General features: G+C 42.0%; 1 protein-coding gene across 1 annotated transcript; it reads left to right on the top strand.

Annotated features, from left to right (window-relative positions):
- Nucleotides 1-2,715: 2,715 nt before the first annotated feature.
- Nucleotides 2,716-6,167, top strand: LOC144267276 (pulmonary surfactant-associated protein A-like). Its single transcript, XM_077821084.1, has 3 exons — nt 2,716-2,875; nt 4,635-4,712; nt 5,791-6,167. The coding sequence occupies exons 1-3, from the start codon at nt 2,716-2,718 to the stop codon at nt 6,165-6,167; spliced, it is 615 nt and encodes a 204-aa protein (XP_077677210.1).
- The last annotated feature ends 10,433 nt before the right edge of the window (nt 6,168-16,600 follow it).

Consider the following 16,600-nt stretch of genomic DNA (forward strand, 5'->3'; position numbering starts at 1 on the left):
GACATCTCTGCAATCATCTATTCTTCTGCTCCAAGACTGTTTTACTCAATTAAAATGTAATATCTTGGCTCAACAAAATGGGAAAGCATCAGTTCATGTTGACTTTTCAAATATTCTTGCACAAGGCTTTAAACATAAAGAAAATAGAAGCAAAAATGATTGAAGGTAACAGTTATCAAATGCCTGTGTTGCTGGCCAAATGTATATCCAATTACATTTTTGTGCCTATTAGAAATGTATTGTGTATGTGTGTGTGTCTCCAATTACGCGCCCTATAAATTGTACCTTTATCATGCTCCTTTTGCATTTCACATTGGAGCTGACAGGTAAGTTGAACTTCTTTATAAATTACAAAAAAAAAATCTATTTTAAGTATAACAAAGTCTCAATTTAAACTTTCCATCTTAAATGCTTTTCCAGAGTTTCTTTACATTTCCCTCTGTTGCTAATACACCAGTCTATTTTTACTGAGGAAATCACCACTGATACAGAGGTGTTTAGAAAATGCTAAATTTATGATAATGAAGAGAAAGAGGCAGAAGAAGAATAAAGTCTGAATGAAAAAGAACGAGGAGTACTTGTGGCACCTTAGAGACTTACAAATTTATTTGAGCATAAGCTTTTGTGGGCTGAAGTCCACTTCATCAGATGCATGCAGTGGAAAATATAGTAGGAAGATTGTGTGTACACACACACAGAGGACATGAAAAAATGGGGGTTGCTATACCAACTCTAATTGATTAAGGTGGGCTATTATCAGCAGGAGGAAAAAAAAACTTTTGTAGTGATAATCAGGATGGCCCATTTCAAACAGTTGACAAGAAGGTGTGAGTAACAGTAGGGGTAAAATTAGCACAGGGAAATAGTTTTTAGTTTGTGTAATGAGTCATCCACTCCCAGTCTTTATTCAAGCCTAATTTAATGGTGTCCAGTTTGCAAATTAATTCCAGTTCTGCAGTTTCTCGTTGGAATCTGTTTTTGAAGTTTTTTTGTTGAATACTTGCGACTTTTAGGTCTGTAATTGAGTGTCCAGGGAGATTGAAGTGTTCTCCGACTGGTTTTTGAATGTTATAAATTCTTGACATCTGATTTGTATTTATTTATTTATCCATTTATTCTTTTACGTAGACACTGTCCGGTTTGGCCAATGTACATGGCAGAGGGGCATTGCTGGCACATGATAGCATATATCACATTGGTAGATGTGCAGATGAACGAGCCTCTGATCATGTGGCTGATGTGATTAGGTCCCATGATGGTGTCCCTTGAATAGATATATGGACAGAGTTGGCAACGGGCTTTGTTGCAAGGATAGGTTCCTGGGTTAATGTTTTTGTTGTGTGGTTGCTGGTGAGTATTTGCTTCAGGTTGGGGGGGCTGTCTGTAAGAGAGGACTGGCCTGTCTCCCAAGATTTGTGAGAGTGAGGGATCGACCTTCAGGATAGGTTGTAGATCTTTGATGATGAGCTGGAGAGGTTTTAGTTGGGGGCTGAAGGTGATGGCTAGTGGCGTTCTGTTACTTTCTTTGTTGGGCCTGTCCTGTAGTAGGTGACTTCTGGGTACTCTTCTGGCTCTGTCAGTCTGTTTCTTCACTTCAGCAGGTGGGTATTGTAGTTGTAAGAACGCTTGATGGAGATCTTTTAAGCGTTTGTCTCTGTCTGAGGGGTTGGAGCAAATGCGGTTGTCTTAGAGCTTGACTGTAGACAATGGATCGTGTGGTGTGGTCTGTATGAAAGCTGGAGGTATATAGGTAAGTATAGCGGTCAGTAGGTTTCCAGTATAGGGGGGTGTTTATATGACCATCGCTTATTAGCACCATAGTGTCCAGGAAATCGATCTCTTTTGTGGACTGGTCCAGGCTGAGGTTGATGGTGGGATGGAAATTGTTGAAATCTTGGTGGAATTCCTCAAGGGCTTCTTTTCTATGGGTCCAGATGATGAAGATGTCATCAATGTAGCGCAACTAGAGTAGGGGCATTAGGGGATGAGAGCTGAGGAAGCGTTGTTCTAAGTCAGCCATAAAAATGTTGGCATACTGTGGGGCCATGCAGGTACCCATAGCGGTGCTGCTGACTTGAAGGTATACATTGTCCCCAAATGTGAAATAGTTATGGGTGAGGACACTGCATGCACCTGATGAAGTGGGCTTTAGCCCACGAAAGCTTATGCTCTAGTAAATTTGTTAGTCTCTAAGGTGCCACAAGTACTCCTCATTCTTTTTGCTGATACAGACTAACACAGCTACCACTCTGAAAGTCTGAATGGTTGCTTTTCCCTTTTAAAATATAAATAATTTAGACGGTCACCCAGAGTAATCTTGATTGTTCCCCCCCCCCCCCCTCACTGTAGTGGACATGCCTACCTAGTGCTGCATAAGTAATACTGAAGTTTAACTTATCTCATTTTTTCTTGTGTGACAAGTGTATCAACAGCTTTATAAAAAAGGGGTTTTGCTCTCTTGACCGCTGACTATAAAGGATGAATTGTTTCATCTGTAATGATCAATCATTCAAACTCTAACCACTTTATGGCTACACTAATCATGTTAGTATCACTGGGGGGAAAAAAAAAGACTAAGCTAAAAAGATTTCAATCCCAAACAGAAAATGTTATTTTGAAATAAAGAATTCACACTTCTCAATCATTTTTAATTTTGAAAAAAAGCACTCAGCACCAGGTAGTAAATACTCTTTGTTTTATAGCTAGCCTCCAACAATGTTGCCTCGACTGTTTCACATAGTCACAGCAATAGCCTTTTTGCTGGTGACGTGCCATGCTTGGGACCTCCAAGAAGGAATTCTCAGAATCCCTGGACTGAATGGACTGCCTGTGAAAGAAGGAAAGCCTGGTTTAAAAGCATTCCCAGGACTGCGAGGTAATTGCAGTGGTTACCCACCCCAGATGTATAGATATTCTGCTGTATTTCATTATTTGTATCTGATAAACCGAATTCTACTTCATTGCACTTTCTGTCCCATTTTCAAAAGTGACAGACATTTAGAAGCCTGAGTCTCATTGAAAGTTAGAGGTGCTTGGTTACTTGTTTTTCAGATGTTTTTCAGAATATTACTCCGCCCCCTAAGCTATAAAGGCACCAGCGAATGTGATTATGAAGCAGTCAAAATGTGTCTACAGGGATGCCGGGGCTGAAGGGATTGTTCCAAACGTATTGAGCTCATTCAGTTTTTAAATGTCCCTTTTTTTGTCATTTAGACATAATCTCTGCATATCGTACAGAAGAATGAAAATCTGGAATTGTTTTCCAATCTGTTCATTTAATCTTGGGGTGGCAGGGGTGAGTGGGGGGGTTAATGAGTCTGAATCTGTAGACCTGGGCTCTTAGACTTGCTGCTGTAGGTTTTAAATGTAGACATACCCATTGCGGGCATAACTGGGACTGCAGAACCTTCACACTTAAGGTATATCTACACCAACTCGAGTAGCCACACCTGACCGCCTCTGAGGTCCTAGGTACAATGAAGTTGGCTAGCCCAAGCTGCTGCCCATGCGACCACAGACATACTGCTATTTTTAGCATGCTGACTTGAGCAGAGTTCGTGTGTGTTTGCTTGCCTGCCTGCGCTGAGACACACCCTCTCAGTTGCTGGTAGGCATAACCTTAGAAATGATGTACCAGTAGGAAAGAGTGCAGCTTGACTTTCAGGGTTTGCACCACGGGAAGTGAAAACAAAAGGTCTCTCTCTTTGTAAAAAAATGTGTTTAATACAGATCTCCTAGAGAGACTATAAACCTGAATCTCCAAAATGCCATCGTTACAGAGTCACTATTCAGAGTGCAATCATACTTTAAATGTAAGAGATTAATTTAATCAAGCTAATTGGCACTGTGCGAGCTGACAAGAGATAATTACATTTCTGCAAGGTTATCCACAAGGTTTGAATTCACAACCAATAGCACCAAAGCTTCTACCTTCCTTTATTATTACAAGGAGACACAACACCCACTTTACAAGTCTGTTACACTTGGTTCTGCTCCACCACCACCACCACACGTAATCAAGTATCTCATCCCAGCAAAATCTACTTCTCTGACCACCCTGAGTGCAGACCATCCTTTATCATTAGCAGGATGCAGAGTAGAAAATTACAGATTATAGCCCAGATTCTCCTGACCAACCTGGTCCCAGGGGGATTGGAAGTGAAGGGGGTGAGTGCTACAAAAATAGCTTAGTGCTGTGGCCAGGAAGCACTGCAACAGCCTGATGGATGTTTATCTTACACCAGCCGTCAGTGATCTCAGGGAGCCCATATAGTATCTTAGGATCAACCCTCTTTTGCCTGGTTTGGTACTGGACTGATGCAAAGCACCAGTGGGGCATTAAAGACTCTAACTCAAAGATCTCAATTTTAATTCTTCATAAGTGGTTCCCTTCTTAAAGCAGTTTCCATGAGCCTTGTTTATCATCAGGATGGTCAGCGTCTGAAAAGGCCCTTCATTTAACACACTGAGATCAAATTCTTTCACATAGAAAATCAAACAAATGTTACAGTCACAAGTGTTTTAGAAAACTGCTATTAATTTTACACAATGACTTCCACATTATTGTTGAAGCCTGGTCTTAACACTTAAACTTAAGGGCATACCATTTTTTTTTTTTTTTTTTTTGTCCATAGGCCTAATTGCTTCTTATGTTCCTAAAATACAAGAAATCATGAAAGGATTCCACAATCGAATTGCCAGACTGGAAAGAGGTAATCTGTCTGCTTTTGCTTTCTGCCCCACCCACAACTTGATTAACAAGTGTGGAAAAAATAAGCCATGAAATACCAGTACCTTAAAAATAGTCTGAGTCTTGTTCCATTTATTTTTATATTCTTTTTACACAGAGGATCTCTGGGGATGGGCAATGATACATTCTGTATTGTGTTAAAGAGATTAACTTGTGGGCCATCTAATTAGTTACTAGGGTTCCTCCTACCTGCCCCAGATAACTGCGATAGGTTGAAACACTGATGCAAACCAGCCAGAGGTGGCTTATTGCACAATTTCTCTGGGTCATCTGCACTCTGTGAATGACCCTCATGGCCACCACAGTTAATCTGTGGCTACAAAAATGTCATGACAAGTGACATATCTAACTAAGGCCTGCAAAGATTTATGCATGTGCTCAACTTTATGCACTGTGACTAGTCCCAAAGAAGTCAGTCCCATTACTCAGTGTATGCAAAGTTAAGTAGGTGCACTAGTCTTTAAATGATAGGAGCCTCAGGAGCAAAGTGAATTTTTTTTTATTTAAGATTCTTCTCTTCTCTCCTTCATTTCTTCCCCTCCCATTCACATTCCTTTTGTCTCTTTTTAAATTTAATTTCTCTCCCCCCCCCCACTTTTCCATCATCTTCATCTATTTCTCCTCCCTTTTCCGTCTCTTTCCCATCTCCTATTCCTTTCTAGTTTTATAACTATCTCTAATCAATTCTCCTCCCCTTCTCTTCCTCCATTCGCCTCTCTTCTTGAGTTTATATTCTCTTTGGTCTGAAGTCACTAGACAGGAGCAATAGCCTATTCAATTTAGCATGTCATTGATGTTCCATCCAGCAGAGAGCAGGGTTTGGTAGGATAGAATGACATAGCCTATGTTCTGGCTTTCTTTAATCTGGGGGTGGGGGGAAGAGAGGGTTGTGTCAAGTTTGCAATTTGTGTTCCTTATTTTATTCGGAAGGGTCAGTTTATTATAGAGAATACAGAAAGTGGGAGTCCCAGTATAGTAGCAATCATGAGAGTGTAAAATGATTCAAAAAAATTTAACAAGATTTTTTGCTTTACTTTTAGTCCTTACTTTGGATGGGACCATAAAGACAGTTGAAAAAAAAATGTTTGCTACCAATCGACAAGAAGGCAATTTTCAGACCACATTGGAAGCATGCAAACAGGCAGGCGGCTCCATTGCATCTCCCATGAATAAGGAGGAGAATGATGCTGTTTTCAGTATTGTGAGGTTATTTAACAAATGTGCCTATCTGGGCACAGAGGGGCGTGGGATTCCAGGTGAAGTCAGTTCCCTGAATGGAACAGCCCCAAATTATACCGACCGGCATGCAGGTGAGCCCAGTGACATAGGGGAAGAAAACTGCAGGGCAATGTGCACGGACGGTGCTTGGAATGACACAAGTTGCAACCACTACTGCCTCACTATCTGTGAATTTTAATCCTTGCTCCTACCTTTCCTTTAAAATGTCAGACATCTGTAGGGTCCTTTGAATTCTCTTTCATCCACAAACAAGAATCTGTTTTCTCAATATTGTAGTTTGTGACTTCTGTGATTATTCTGTATGAGAAAATGAAAATCAATAAAGTCATGATGCACTATCTTCCTTTGTGATTTTCATTAAGGCAATGATAACCTGCTAACCATAAAAGGAGAGTTACCCTTAACCACAGCACTGACTAATTTACAGGATTCCTATCAACCCCACTGTGCTGCTGGTTTCATTTATAAGCAGAATTTGCAATGTTTAATTACAGTTATGATATGCCAGCCTGGACCCATTTGGGACACTAAGGGGTAACCTATGAACAAGAAAAATTATATCACCACAAGTTAGGCACATATCTGGTGATCATCACCAGGATGGATGTAGATGCTGGAAGTGGTGCCGTTTTTCTAGATCATGTATGTTTAAATGTTATTGAGCATCCAATCCAAAAGTGTCATAAAAAGGGACACAACTCATAGAAACAGAGTTTAATTTTGATCAAAATTGGCAGAAAGCTTCTAAATACAATTAATAATGCAACTATGTACTCAAAATATACTGTTTGGGAAATATTTAGCTCCAGATTATCTATTTTCCCGTATGTGGCCTTTGTCTGCAGTCACACAAAAATAGGAGCTTGTTTGTACCGTATAATACATCAAACTTTTTGTCATTATTTGTAGAATAGACTGATTTGAGAACAGTTTTTCCATCTGCTATTTTTATGAAGTTATGCAGATAATAAGACCCCAGCCACCTAATTATAGAACATTTTTTTAATTATTGGCTCAACCGATGACAAGTACACATGGTACACCTGTAATTATCTCCTTACTATCACTGAATACAATGACAATACATGTAAACTACTTATATAACAGCAATGACTCTGAGTAGAGGGCTGTAGAATGTCTTGTGTGAATATATCCTGTGAATTACAAAGTGACCTATGTGCTGTTATGTAACCCCTACATATAACTATGAGCTCCTGGATGTCTAATGCAACATTACTACTCCCTCTCTGAACCTGTGACTGACGAGTACAGTACTTTGTTGGTATGCTCGTCACTGTCACCGTTGCATGCATCAGAATACGCCAAGTCTTCCCTGTGTCATTTGCATCTCCTTGTTGCACAGGTACTCACAGCGCCACACCGCACAAAGGTGAGGATGGGTTCTGGAGCAGGTGGCAGCACCATTATGTAAAGAACAAGATGGCCCATGCTACTGGGGACACTTGAAGATACTAACTGTTGCATGAGGCCAAACATGTGACTGATATTTGCATGTTTCAGGTACTGCCTGAAGGAGTTCATTGTGGGTGGCAGTTTCTCACTGGTTGTGTTGTTCTTAGCAAACTACATGTAACACACATTATCCAGAGGTCCTTGCTTCCTATCGTGGTACGATAGAGATACCAGTGAGACCCAGGCTGCTAAGTCTGAAAAAGCTGCTTTGGGTGGGAGTGGAGTCACTTGCCTTCAAATCCTGCTAGTGATACCAAGCAAGGACTTATTTGATTCAGCTACTGCCTGGTTCTTCATTAACTCTGGTTAGGTCAGGTCTGTCCATGCCATGAATTCAAAGTAATGTTCCTAATTTATAAAGCCATCAAGAGGCAGAGATACAGCTACTTGCTAGACTGTCATATTAGCGTTGCTGTGTGACTGTGTCCGAATGTTTCTGCTCTTTGGGAGTAGGCTTATAACTAACAGCATGTGGTTACTTTACTGAGACACCACAACTGATAGTTCATGCTGGTTCTTGGGATGGGAAAAAATCACTTTTCTTTTGCTCAATGCCATGGAAAAAATAAGCAGGATTCACATAGAACATATCTCAGGAGCTTTCTCCTAATCTGACCAACACCCAGCTCCAAAAGACAATAATCCAAGCATTGTTTCTACCAAGTGCGGCTGCTGTGAGCAAGGCATGGGCTGCCAATGGGTGCCAAGACCCACATGCATGTGCAGTCACATGGCTGTTTAAAGGTAAACTTTCAAAGCTCTCTAAAGTTCCTAGACAGATTGTCACCCCTTGACCATGACCCCAAATGGTACTCAAGGCCTTCTACTAGCATACAAATTTTCAAGCCAGAGATACAATTCCCTTTCCCTCCTGACAAATGAGTTGTGTTTAATTTTAGAGTACTCGCAAATACAGAACTAGATTGCCTTGAGCACTGGTATGCTAGATGAAGAGGCAGAATAGCATCGGCGGGGGGTACAATTTTGGGAGTTATTTGGTGATGAACTTCTCCCCTGTACCCCCCCCCCTTTTTTTTTTTTAAACAATGGGGCAAACTACACGGGGAATCCAGTAGAGTTTTAGTCAGAGGTAGAGCGGGCCCTGACGCAGCAGGCATGCAGTGCTGAGCTGAGCCGAGCCTATGTGTGCTCAGTATGTACCATAGGCACACAAAGCCAGAGCCACAAAGATACCTAAATTCCAGTTTTAAGCACCACTGAGAGCCACAAAAACCCTGCTCAGCTGCTTCCTAACCATATAAACTCACTTGCCACTTACGTTTTTGCTCCAAACGCTGCCTAGGCACCTACGTTTATGCAGCTGGGCACACGTACTACTACTTCACTCTAGGCACCAGACACCTATGCACCAAACCCAGGACAAACGGACATTGTGAGGCCTTTCTTCCCTGTGGGACTTGAGGTGGTTGGCAGGCTCAGTGGCCACCTAACACCACACAAGGTGGTCGAGAAGACAGACTCCTGTTAGCTCAATGGTTAGAGTATTCACTCAGGACACTGAAGAGCATGGGTCAGTTTCTTCGCTTTCCCTGTTGAGGAAAAGGGCTTTGAAGGTGGGGGGGAATGGGGGGTCTGTTACCTCCCCAATGAGGGTTCTGAGAAGAGAAGCAGTGCTCCCACCTAACCTTTACCCAGTGGTTAGGGAACTCACCAGGGGAGGGGGGGGGGAGAGAGGTCGCTGCTGGTTCAATATCCCACCCAGTGAGCCAGGCTTAAAGCAGGGGGTATGCCATCTCTCAGGCGAGTGCCCCAATCATTAAACTAAGATATAAATTGATGTGGACTACCCTACAGCAATTGGTGAAGCTATTCCAATTTCATTCAATAATAATTGGGCCATAGTCTGAGGCCCTCTCTAGTCCAGGGGTTTGAGTGCTCACCCCGCAAGTGATAAAGTCAGGTTCAAATCCTCTCTTTGCTTGAGTCAAGGGGATGTGAACAGTGGCCTCTTACCACTCAAGTGAATGGCCTAAGTACTAGTCTATGAGGTATGCTGACGTGTTGTGCCCTCAGTCAGTCTTGTTGAAGGTGTTCCACATTAACTGCCTCTTAATGGGGGCCAAAGCAAAGATGAAAAGCCCACTAGGATATGGGGGTAGGGTTTGAAAAGGTGAGCTACAACCTCAGGTGCATGCACTTGTCACTGGTTCTTCCCCTTGTACTTAAACATTGATGTGGGCCCCAGAAAATATGCAAATCACCCTTTTGTTTCCAGTGGTTAGGGTATTCACCAAGGCTGTTGGAGACTACACTGAAAAGTTCTCCTCCATACAGGGGTTTATGGATAAAGTGGAATACCTTCCACAGACAAGCCTGAGGGAGTCCTGTCCCCCAGGTATATAGCCCACATACCTAAAACTAAGTGATCCCTTTCAAACTGTGTCTTAACAGGAAGTGGGGGGTAGGGATTTGACTCAGGCTATCCCATATCTTAGGTCAATGGTTCTCAGCGGTGGAGCTGCACCCCCCTGGGGGGGTCCTGTATCCTTTCAGGGGGGGCCAAGGCGTCCCACAGCTGAAACCCAGTGCCTGAGGTCCAGAGCCCCGGTGTTTCCCATGGGGAAGAAGCTCTGAACCCATGGACAGAGTTAAGGTGCATGGGGGAGGGGGGATTTCTTCCCCCCCCCCCCCCAAAGTGCAGTGCAGGAGCTGGGCAGTCCTCGGGGCAGCACCGCCACCCCCAGCCGGTTCCAAGGTGGGAAGCCAAACCTGGGCGGTGGGAGGTAGCTGCTGCTCTGGCTGGTGCCATGGAGCAGGCAGCTGCAGTGTTCCCTCCTTGCTGCTGATGCCTGGGGTTAAAGCTGCTCCCAGCCCCCTTTGCTCAGGCAGCTGGTGGCACTGATGCCTGGGGCCAACAGGGGTAGGGGCTGCCTGAGCCATGCGGAAGCTGGCCATGGAAAAAAGACCAAGGCAGTTATGCATAAACCCTGGGAGATGTTTCACACTGAAGGGTGAAGGGCTACAGTGAGAGCACGAGGCAAACGCTGCAGTCACTCTCAGAGAACTGGGGTTATAGCTATGAAGCGATCCATGGGGCACAGAAAGGTGAGAAGGATGCCTGGGAAGGAGGCTACCTGATAACACAGAACTGGAGCAAGCTCCTTTGGCCACCCCCTCATGCAAGGGCAAGCCCTGGATAGAGCTCTGGGAGGTGCAGTTTGTTATAGAGCTCCCAGGAAGAGGCTAGGGAAAAGGCCTGAAGAAAGATTAATGGTAGGAAGGATTCCAGGGTGATAGAGGCAAGGTATCCGCTGGCAGAGAAGATGGGCCTAGGTTCCCCGACCAGTCAGTCACTGGGAAAGTGGCATGAAGTGCCCGGATGTGAAAGGATGAGGACAATTCAGAGCACAGAGATACAGGTGCAATGACACTGGGCCCAGAGTCAAGGCCAGAGATTTGACACAAGGGCTTGGACTTGTTTGTTGGATGTGACTCTCTGGTCACCCCGCCTCCCTCTCCTTAAAGGGTGGCACTAGACCCTGCCCTGGACGGAGAACCAAATCACAAGGAGATGAGCAGGACTAAAGCAACTACTGACAGGAGGCAATGCTACCTCACACCCAGCCACGGCAGGAGGGACAGAGGGTTCGCTAGTGGTGAAGCCAGTCTACTACAAGTGATCAAAGCTGTAGTTCTAGTGCTGAACCAGGACCTAGTTCTGGTTGAACAAACTGGTGCCTGTGTGACTCCTTATACCATTGTCTGGTGTATTCAATTTGGCAATACTTGTATCCCTTGCTGTACCAATAACATTGCTTATATTATGTAGAACTGCGGTTTCGTGTGATCGGAACAGTGCCATTAACCCACTCTATTGCTTATTATGCTGCAGAAAAATACAATGAGCATGATCCATGGCTTGCCCTGTGCACCTGCTCAAGGTGCAGGAATCAGAGTCTTAATTTCCTCTCAGATTGGCTCCTGGGGCAGCGAAGAGACTCGGGGCAGATTGTGAACTGATGCTTCAGTCCTAGCGCTGTCGATCACTCTACTGTTATGTTTCACCCCACTGGAGCAATATTGGTGGTATCATGATTTGTTTCTCTATAGCACGTAGGACCCAGTCATGGATTAGGGCCTTATTGTGCACACACAGCACCAAAAAAAAACAGACCTGTCCCAAAGAACTTGCAATTTAAGAATAGCCCAAGAGTCAATAGGTAAATACAGATGTTCCAAGAGGGAACCGTGTAGCAGGGGATATTGGCTTTTTCTTGGTTTCTCTACTCTGCATCTTCTCCAGGACATGTTTTAGCACTTATGACTATCCTTTCCCCTGCCTATGGCCCTGAGCCTTGCTTGCCTCCTCAGTTTGAGGCTGGAGAAATGATGGCCCATACTACAGGGGAACAGGCAGCAATTACTAGATTGTTCTCTTTGTTATACTAGTGTTACACTCACATACCTGCATTGAAGTCAGCATTACTCCTGAGTCTCCCCCACCAAAGAAACTTAGGCTTCAGTATTTTTAAGATTGGGGTAGATATAATCTTGCTTTTTAATTTTGATTTGGTTGACTAGGTGGCTCAAGGGATTGGTTATGCAAATCAGAGCCTCCCTCAGGTCAGATGAGTAGTCACAGAGATTCATTGCAATATATGAGGGTCATTTACTGGCAAAGAGAAATGAGTTGCTGGTCAAAGTCTAGTGCTCAGTGGACATATAGCTACCTCATAAAATGTACATGCCACCTCAGGTATCAAAACAAAAAGTGCCCATGCATCTTTGTGGCCATTCTTAACTGACAGGCCATAGGCAGACCTGGAGTTTAGCCCTGTTAGTTCAGGAACTTGAATCACACTGGCAAGGGATGTCTAAGAAGAAGCCTGACACACAGTTTACCTGGTTGTATCTATTCAGTTAATAAAGTGGAGAATTTCATCTCCAGCACACTCAGGCCAGCATGGCCTTTATAGCAACTAAATTCACTTTGAAATTGTTTTTTTAAGTTGGCCTATGCATATGTGACTCACAAACTAAGGTGAAGGATTTTTGTCAGAAAATGCCAGACTAAAACCCAACCCTGAAACCTTATTCATCTCTTAAGTTTACAAAGTTCTGATGAAGGCAGCTAACTGGTTTAGTACCCATACTTACTTGCCCACACCCTCAAATACCACCCTGCTTCCTGGCACTCCAAATGATGCCATATAACATTTGAAACTCAGGTAGCTGAATGTGTTGCTTCCAGGAATGACATGTAAGTGTCACTGTGCCTCAGTAGGTCACCACTGAGGTGGTCATATTGAGGACAGGCCCCTGAGAAATAGGATAGACTTGACCCAAACTGGTGGTTACTCTGTCATTAGATAAAACCAAGCCAGTAACAAAAGAGAACTTCTGTAATCACCACACTGGTCAGCAAGAAGTCAAAAATGCAATCTCCTTAGGCATTCCAGCCCTTGGCTCACCACCCAGACACTAGAGTTCACGATGAGCGGTTACTGAAAACCAGTTTCATCAGTTATAGGGTCCTCCCAATCTAAAGAGACCAGCCACCTAGCCAGATCAATATATAACACGGATCATACCCAATAATCCCCTGATGTCAATCCTTTAGTAACTAAAAACTAAACATTTTATAATAAAAGAAAAGAAGAGTTATAAATGGTTAATCGATCATATACATACATGTGATGGCTAAATCCTTATATCAGGTTTGAAGCAGTGATGGAATAAACTGCTAGCTTGCAAAAGTCTCTCTACAATTGCCCAGACTGTTCAAAGCTTCCTTGTTAGAAATCAAGTCCAGAAAAATGAAGCCCAAATGAAAATGTCAAATGCCTTTGATATCCTCTGCCATGTGCATGGAATTTTACTGTCTCGAACAAAGCCCCCAACAGGACAGGCGCTCATGAAGTCCAGGGTCACCTGAGCATATCACATGCCCTTACATGCTTTGATGACTCACAGAGGCAGCCATTGCCCATATTCTTTCTGAGGCATCCACAGGAAAAGCTTACTGGGCCGGATTAATTTCTTCAATAGCCCATTGTAAGCTAAGTGTCCTTAATTGGCTATTAACACATAGAATTTACATTAGGGCAAGACAGCTATCTGGGGGTGCTACCCAGGATTACAACGCATGTGTAAGATCCAAATACATAGCCAATATTCATAATTTCAGATGGAAAGAGGATACATGGATTTAACCAGGATAATCATCATATTTGATTGATTGTAACTTTTCCATTGCTACCTTACATGATACACAATTTCCATATATCTTATATGAAGTGTAACAGTGGGCTTCTTTCTTATACACAGCATCACAGTTAGTTGTCACATTAACGCTAAAACAGATTGTTTAGCACAGACCTCATTGAAAACAGGTAAACATACTTTTAAGCAAATGACCATTTGGTTTGAAATTTTCTCTGAAACAAACAAAAAATTGACCCTCACCAGTTAATATATTTGACAAGATATGGGAATTGCAGCTGGAAATCGGGAACATTAAGGACCAGATGCAGAGTCTAGTGCTGTCTATGGAAAGAGTCCCATTGACTTCAGTGGGACTGGATCAGGCCCTAATGGGGCAAATCAAGAAAAATTAATAAATACATAGCTGTGTGTGACTAGTAAATAGGGTGACCAGATGTCCCAATTTTATAGGGACAGTCCCAATATTTGGGGCTTTTTCTTATATAAACGCCTATTACCCCCGACACCCTGTTCCTATTTTTCACATTTGCTATCTAGTTACCCTATTAGTAAGTGATGATGTTGATGATCTATTTAAAAAAAAGCACAAGCCATTTTCCTGCCAAGAAGGCCTTCATTAATAACCAACAAGTGACTCTTAAAATAAAGCTTTTGACAGTGTGCAAACCCACGGCCTATCCTTTCACCGTGTTTCAGGACAAATCATCAGAGGCACGTGTGGTGAAGACAGATTAAGCCCTACTTGAACATTTCTTTAAAAGGATCATGTCACTTTAAGAACAACAACAAAGTGGGAGGTGATAGGGGCACCTACAGTATAACTAATCAGCCGTGTGTACTTTAATGTCAGCCTTACTTGATCCCTTCTGTCTCACAGGCTAATTATACTCCCAGCTAGCTACCTTTGTCCGATATGCTGAACAACTTTTAAGAAAAACTTACTCTCTTTCAGGCTGACAACCAGGAATGGAATCCCACACAAAGCAACTTGATGGTATCAGTGAGATTTGAAAGCTACATCTAAGACTTTAATAAGAAGGTAAGATTAGACAGGAAAGAACAGAATTGCTAATGATACCATACGTCATGCTTTCTTAGTTGCCTATAAGAGTAGAAGAAACAGTGCCTGAACAATTCAATCCAGAAAATTAGTTTATTAGCCAGGTTGCAAAAATAAGTGACAAATATGGTAACAGTTAATACTGGTGTTTCTAATTTCTTTTTTGATCATTTTAAATTGCCGATTTTGTCATTCAATTTAATAATCTCACTGTTAACCCAATGTAGTCTATGATAACTAAATGGGTGTGGAGTTATGTCTGCAAATATGTTGCCCTCGACTGTCCTTTATTATTTGAAACAAAGCTCCTGTAATGTACAAAGATACTAGATTCTCAGCCAGTGTAGACTGGCATAGTTTCATATAGTTGATGGCAGTTCTAGATTGATTTACACTACTGCTACTGGGTTTTGTTGCTTCCATTTTAGGTATTCTCAAATGTATGAAAGACTAATTATAGACATTCTATCATAGGAGGAGTTACTGTCCTGTATACAGTATATGGCCCCTAATTACAATAAGTACAGGAGAAAGGTGGATAACAGACATATGCCACAAATTCCAAAATACACACAAAACATACCTGGGTCAAATATTAAGAAAATTATAATTTTTCATATTCTACAAAGAGACCGCCAAACTCTCTTTGAAATTTGGGTTCACAAATTTTAAATAGTAAGAGAAAAATCATGGGGCTATTTCAACTAACAGTGCTGCTGTTTACTTTAGACAACTGGCTGAATCATATCACAAGTAACGGGAAAAAAGACATTTGTCAGTGAAGTCCTAGTAGTCAGAAATGGTCTTTTATTAATAGTCTGAGATAAAAAATGATCAAATATACTGTGTAAGTATTGTTTCATAATGTATTCTCATTTAGTATTTTTCTTTCCTACTCCTTATTTTCATTTTATCAAAATATATGTCAACACCAAAACTTCATATTGTTTATAGAACCCCGTCAAGCTAAATTTATATTAATTTACACTGCGAGACTACCAGCTTTATTATTGAATACTGTGGCTCAACAATGAAGTCATTTCCCTTTAAAATAATAAAATGAAATTGCAACAGTTTAATATGTTCAAAAGAAATTCCAGAAATCGATTGAAATATTTATGAACTAAGAGCTTGATCCTACACTTAATACCATTGCTGGATGGGAATTTTTTCAACAATAATTTTGCAGTGGAAAATGCCAATCTGTTGAAACTAAAACTTTTCATGGGAAGGGGGCATTTTTTATTACACTTTTGTTGGGAATGGTTTCTTATGTCCAGGATGCTATTTCTGGAGAGACAAAGAGAGAACACTCATGTGAGATGCTGAAGAGTCAGAAATCTCTCCCACATGTGCCTAACCTCTAGGCTACTGGCTATTCTGGGATGACTTGCTGAATTTCCATGAAAAGGTATCCAAAGGTTTGTTTCACCCCCAATGGGAAATTTTTTGAAGTCTCACATTTTTGCAGAGTGGGGAAACAGTTTCTCACCCAGCTCTTTTACTACCAGATTTAGGGCTTATTATTGTAAATAGTAAACATGACTTTAAAATAATGGGACTTCTCATAGAAGTAAGCACTGTGCCCAGTAGTTAGTGTTTTCAGGATAAGGGGGTTTGTTGGGCTGGGGGAGAGGGGGTTGATTGCTTAAGAGCATAATTTCCATTAAAAAAAATAGACAGGCATTTAGGACACTAAATCTCATTGAAAGTCACTCCAGTGCTTTTGAAAAAAAATATATGTAGGACTTAACTCAGGAGTTGAACATTTTTTTGTTGGAAAGTGGCCTATTTTAAAAATGAAAACTTGTCACATAAAATTTCAGATCATCAACATTTTCTGGCTCTCCAACGTTTTCTACCAAGCTTTTGACTGATACGCTTGCCAATTT

Source organism: Eretmochelys imbricata, chromosome 7, assembly GCF_965152235.1.
Source record: "Eretmochelys imbricata isolate rEreImb1 chromosome 7, rEreImb1.hap1, whole genome shotgun sequence".
Lineage (NCBI taxonomy): Eukaryota > Metazoa > Chordata > Testudines > Cheloniidae > Eretmochelys > Eretmochelys imbricata.

Coding starts and splice junctions, on each gene's coding strand:
- LOC144267276 (XM_077821084.1), top strand. CDS start 2,716: ATGTTGCCTCGACTGTTTCACATAGTCACAGCAATAGCCTTTTTGCTG. Junction 2,876..4,634: donor AGCATTCCCAGGACTGCGAG/GTAATTGCAGTG, acceptor TTTTGTCCATAG/GCCTAATTGCTTCTTATGTT. Junction 4,713..5,790: donor AATTGCCAGACTGGAAAGAG/GTAATCTGTCTG, acceptor CTTTACTTTTAG/TCCTTACTTTGGATGGGACC.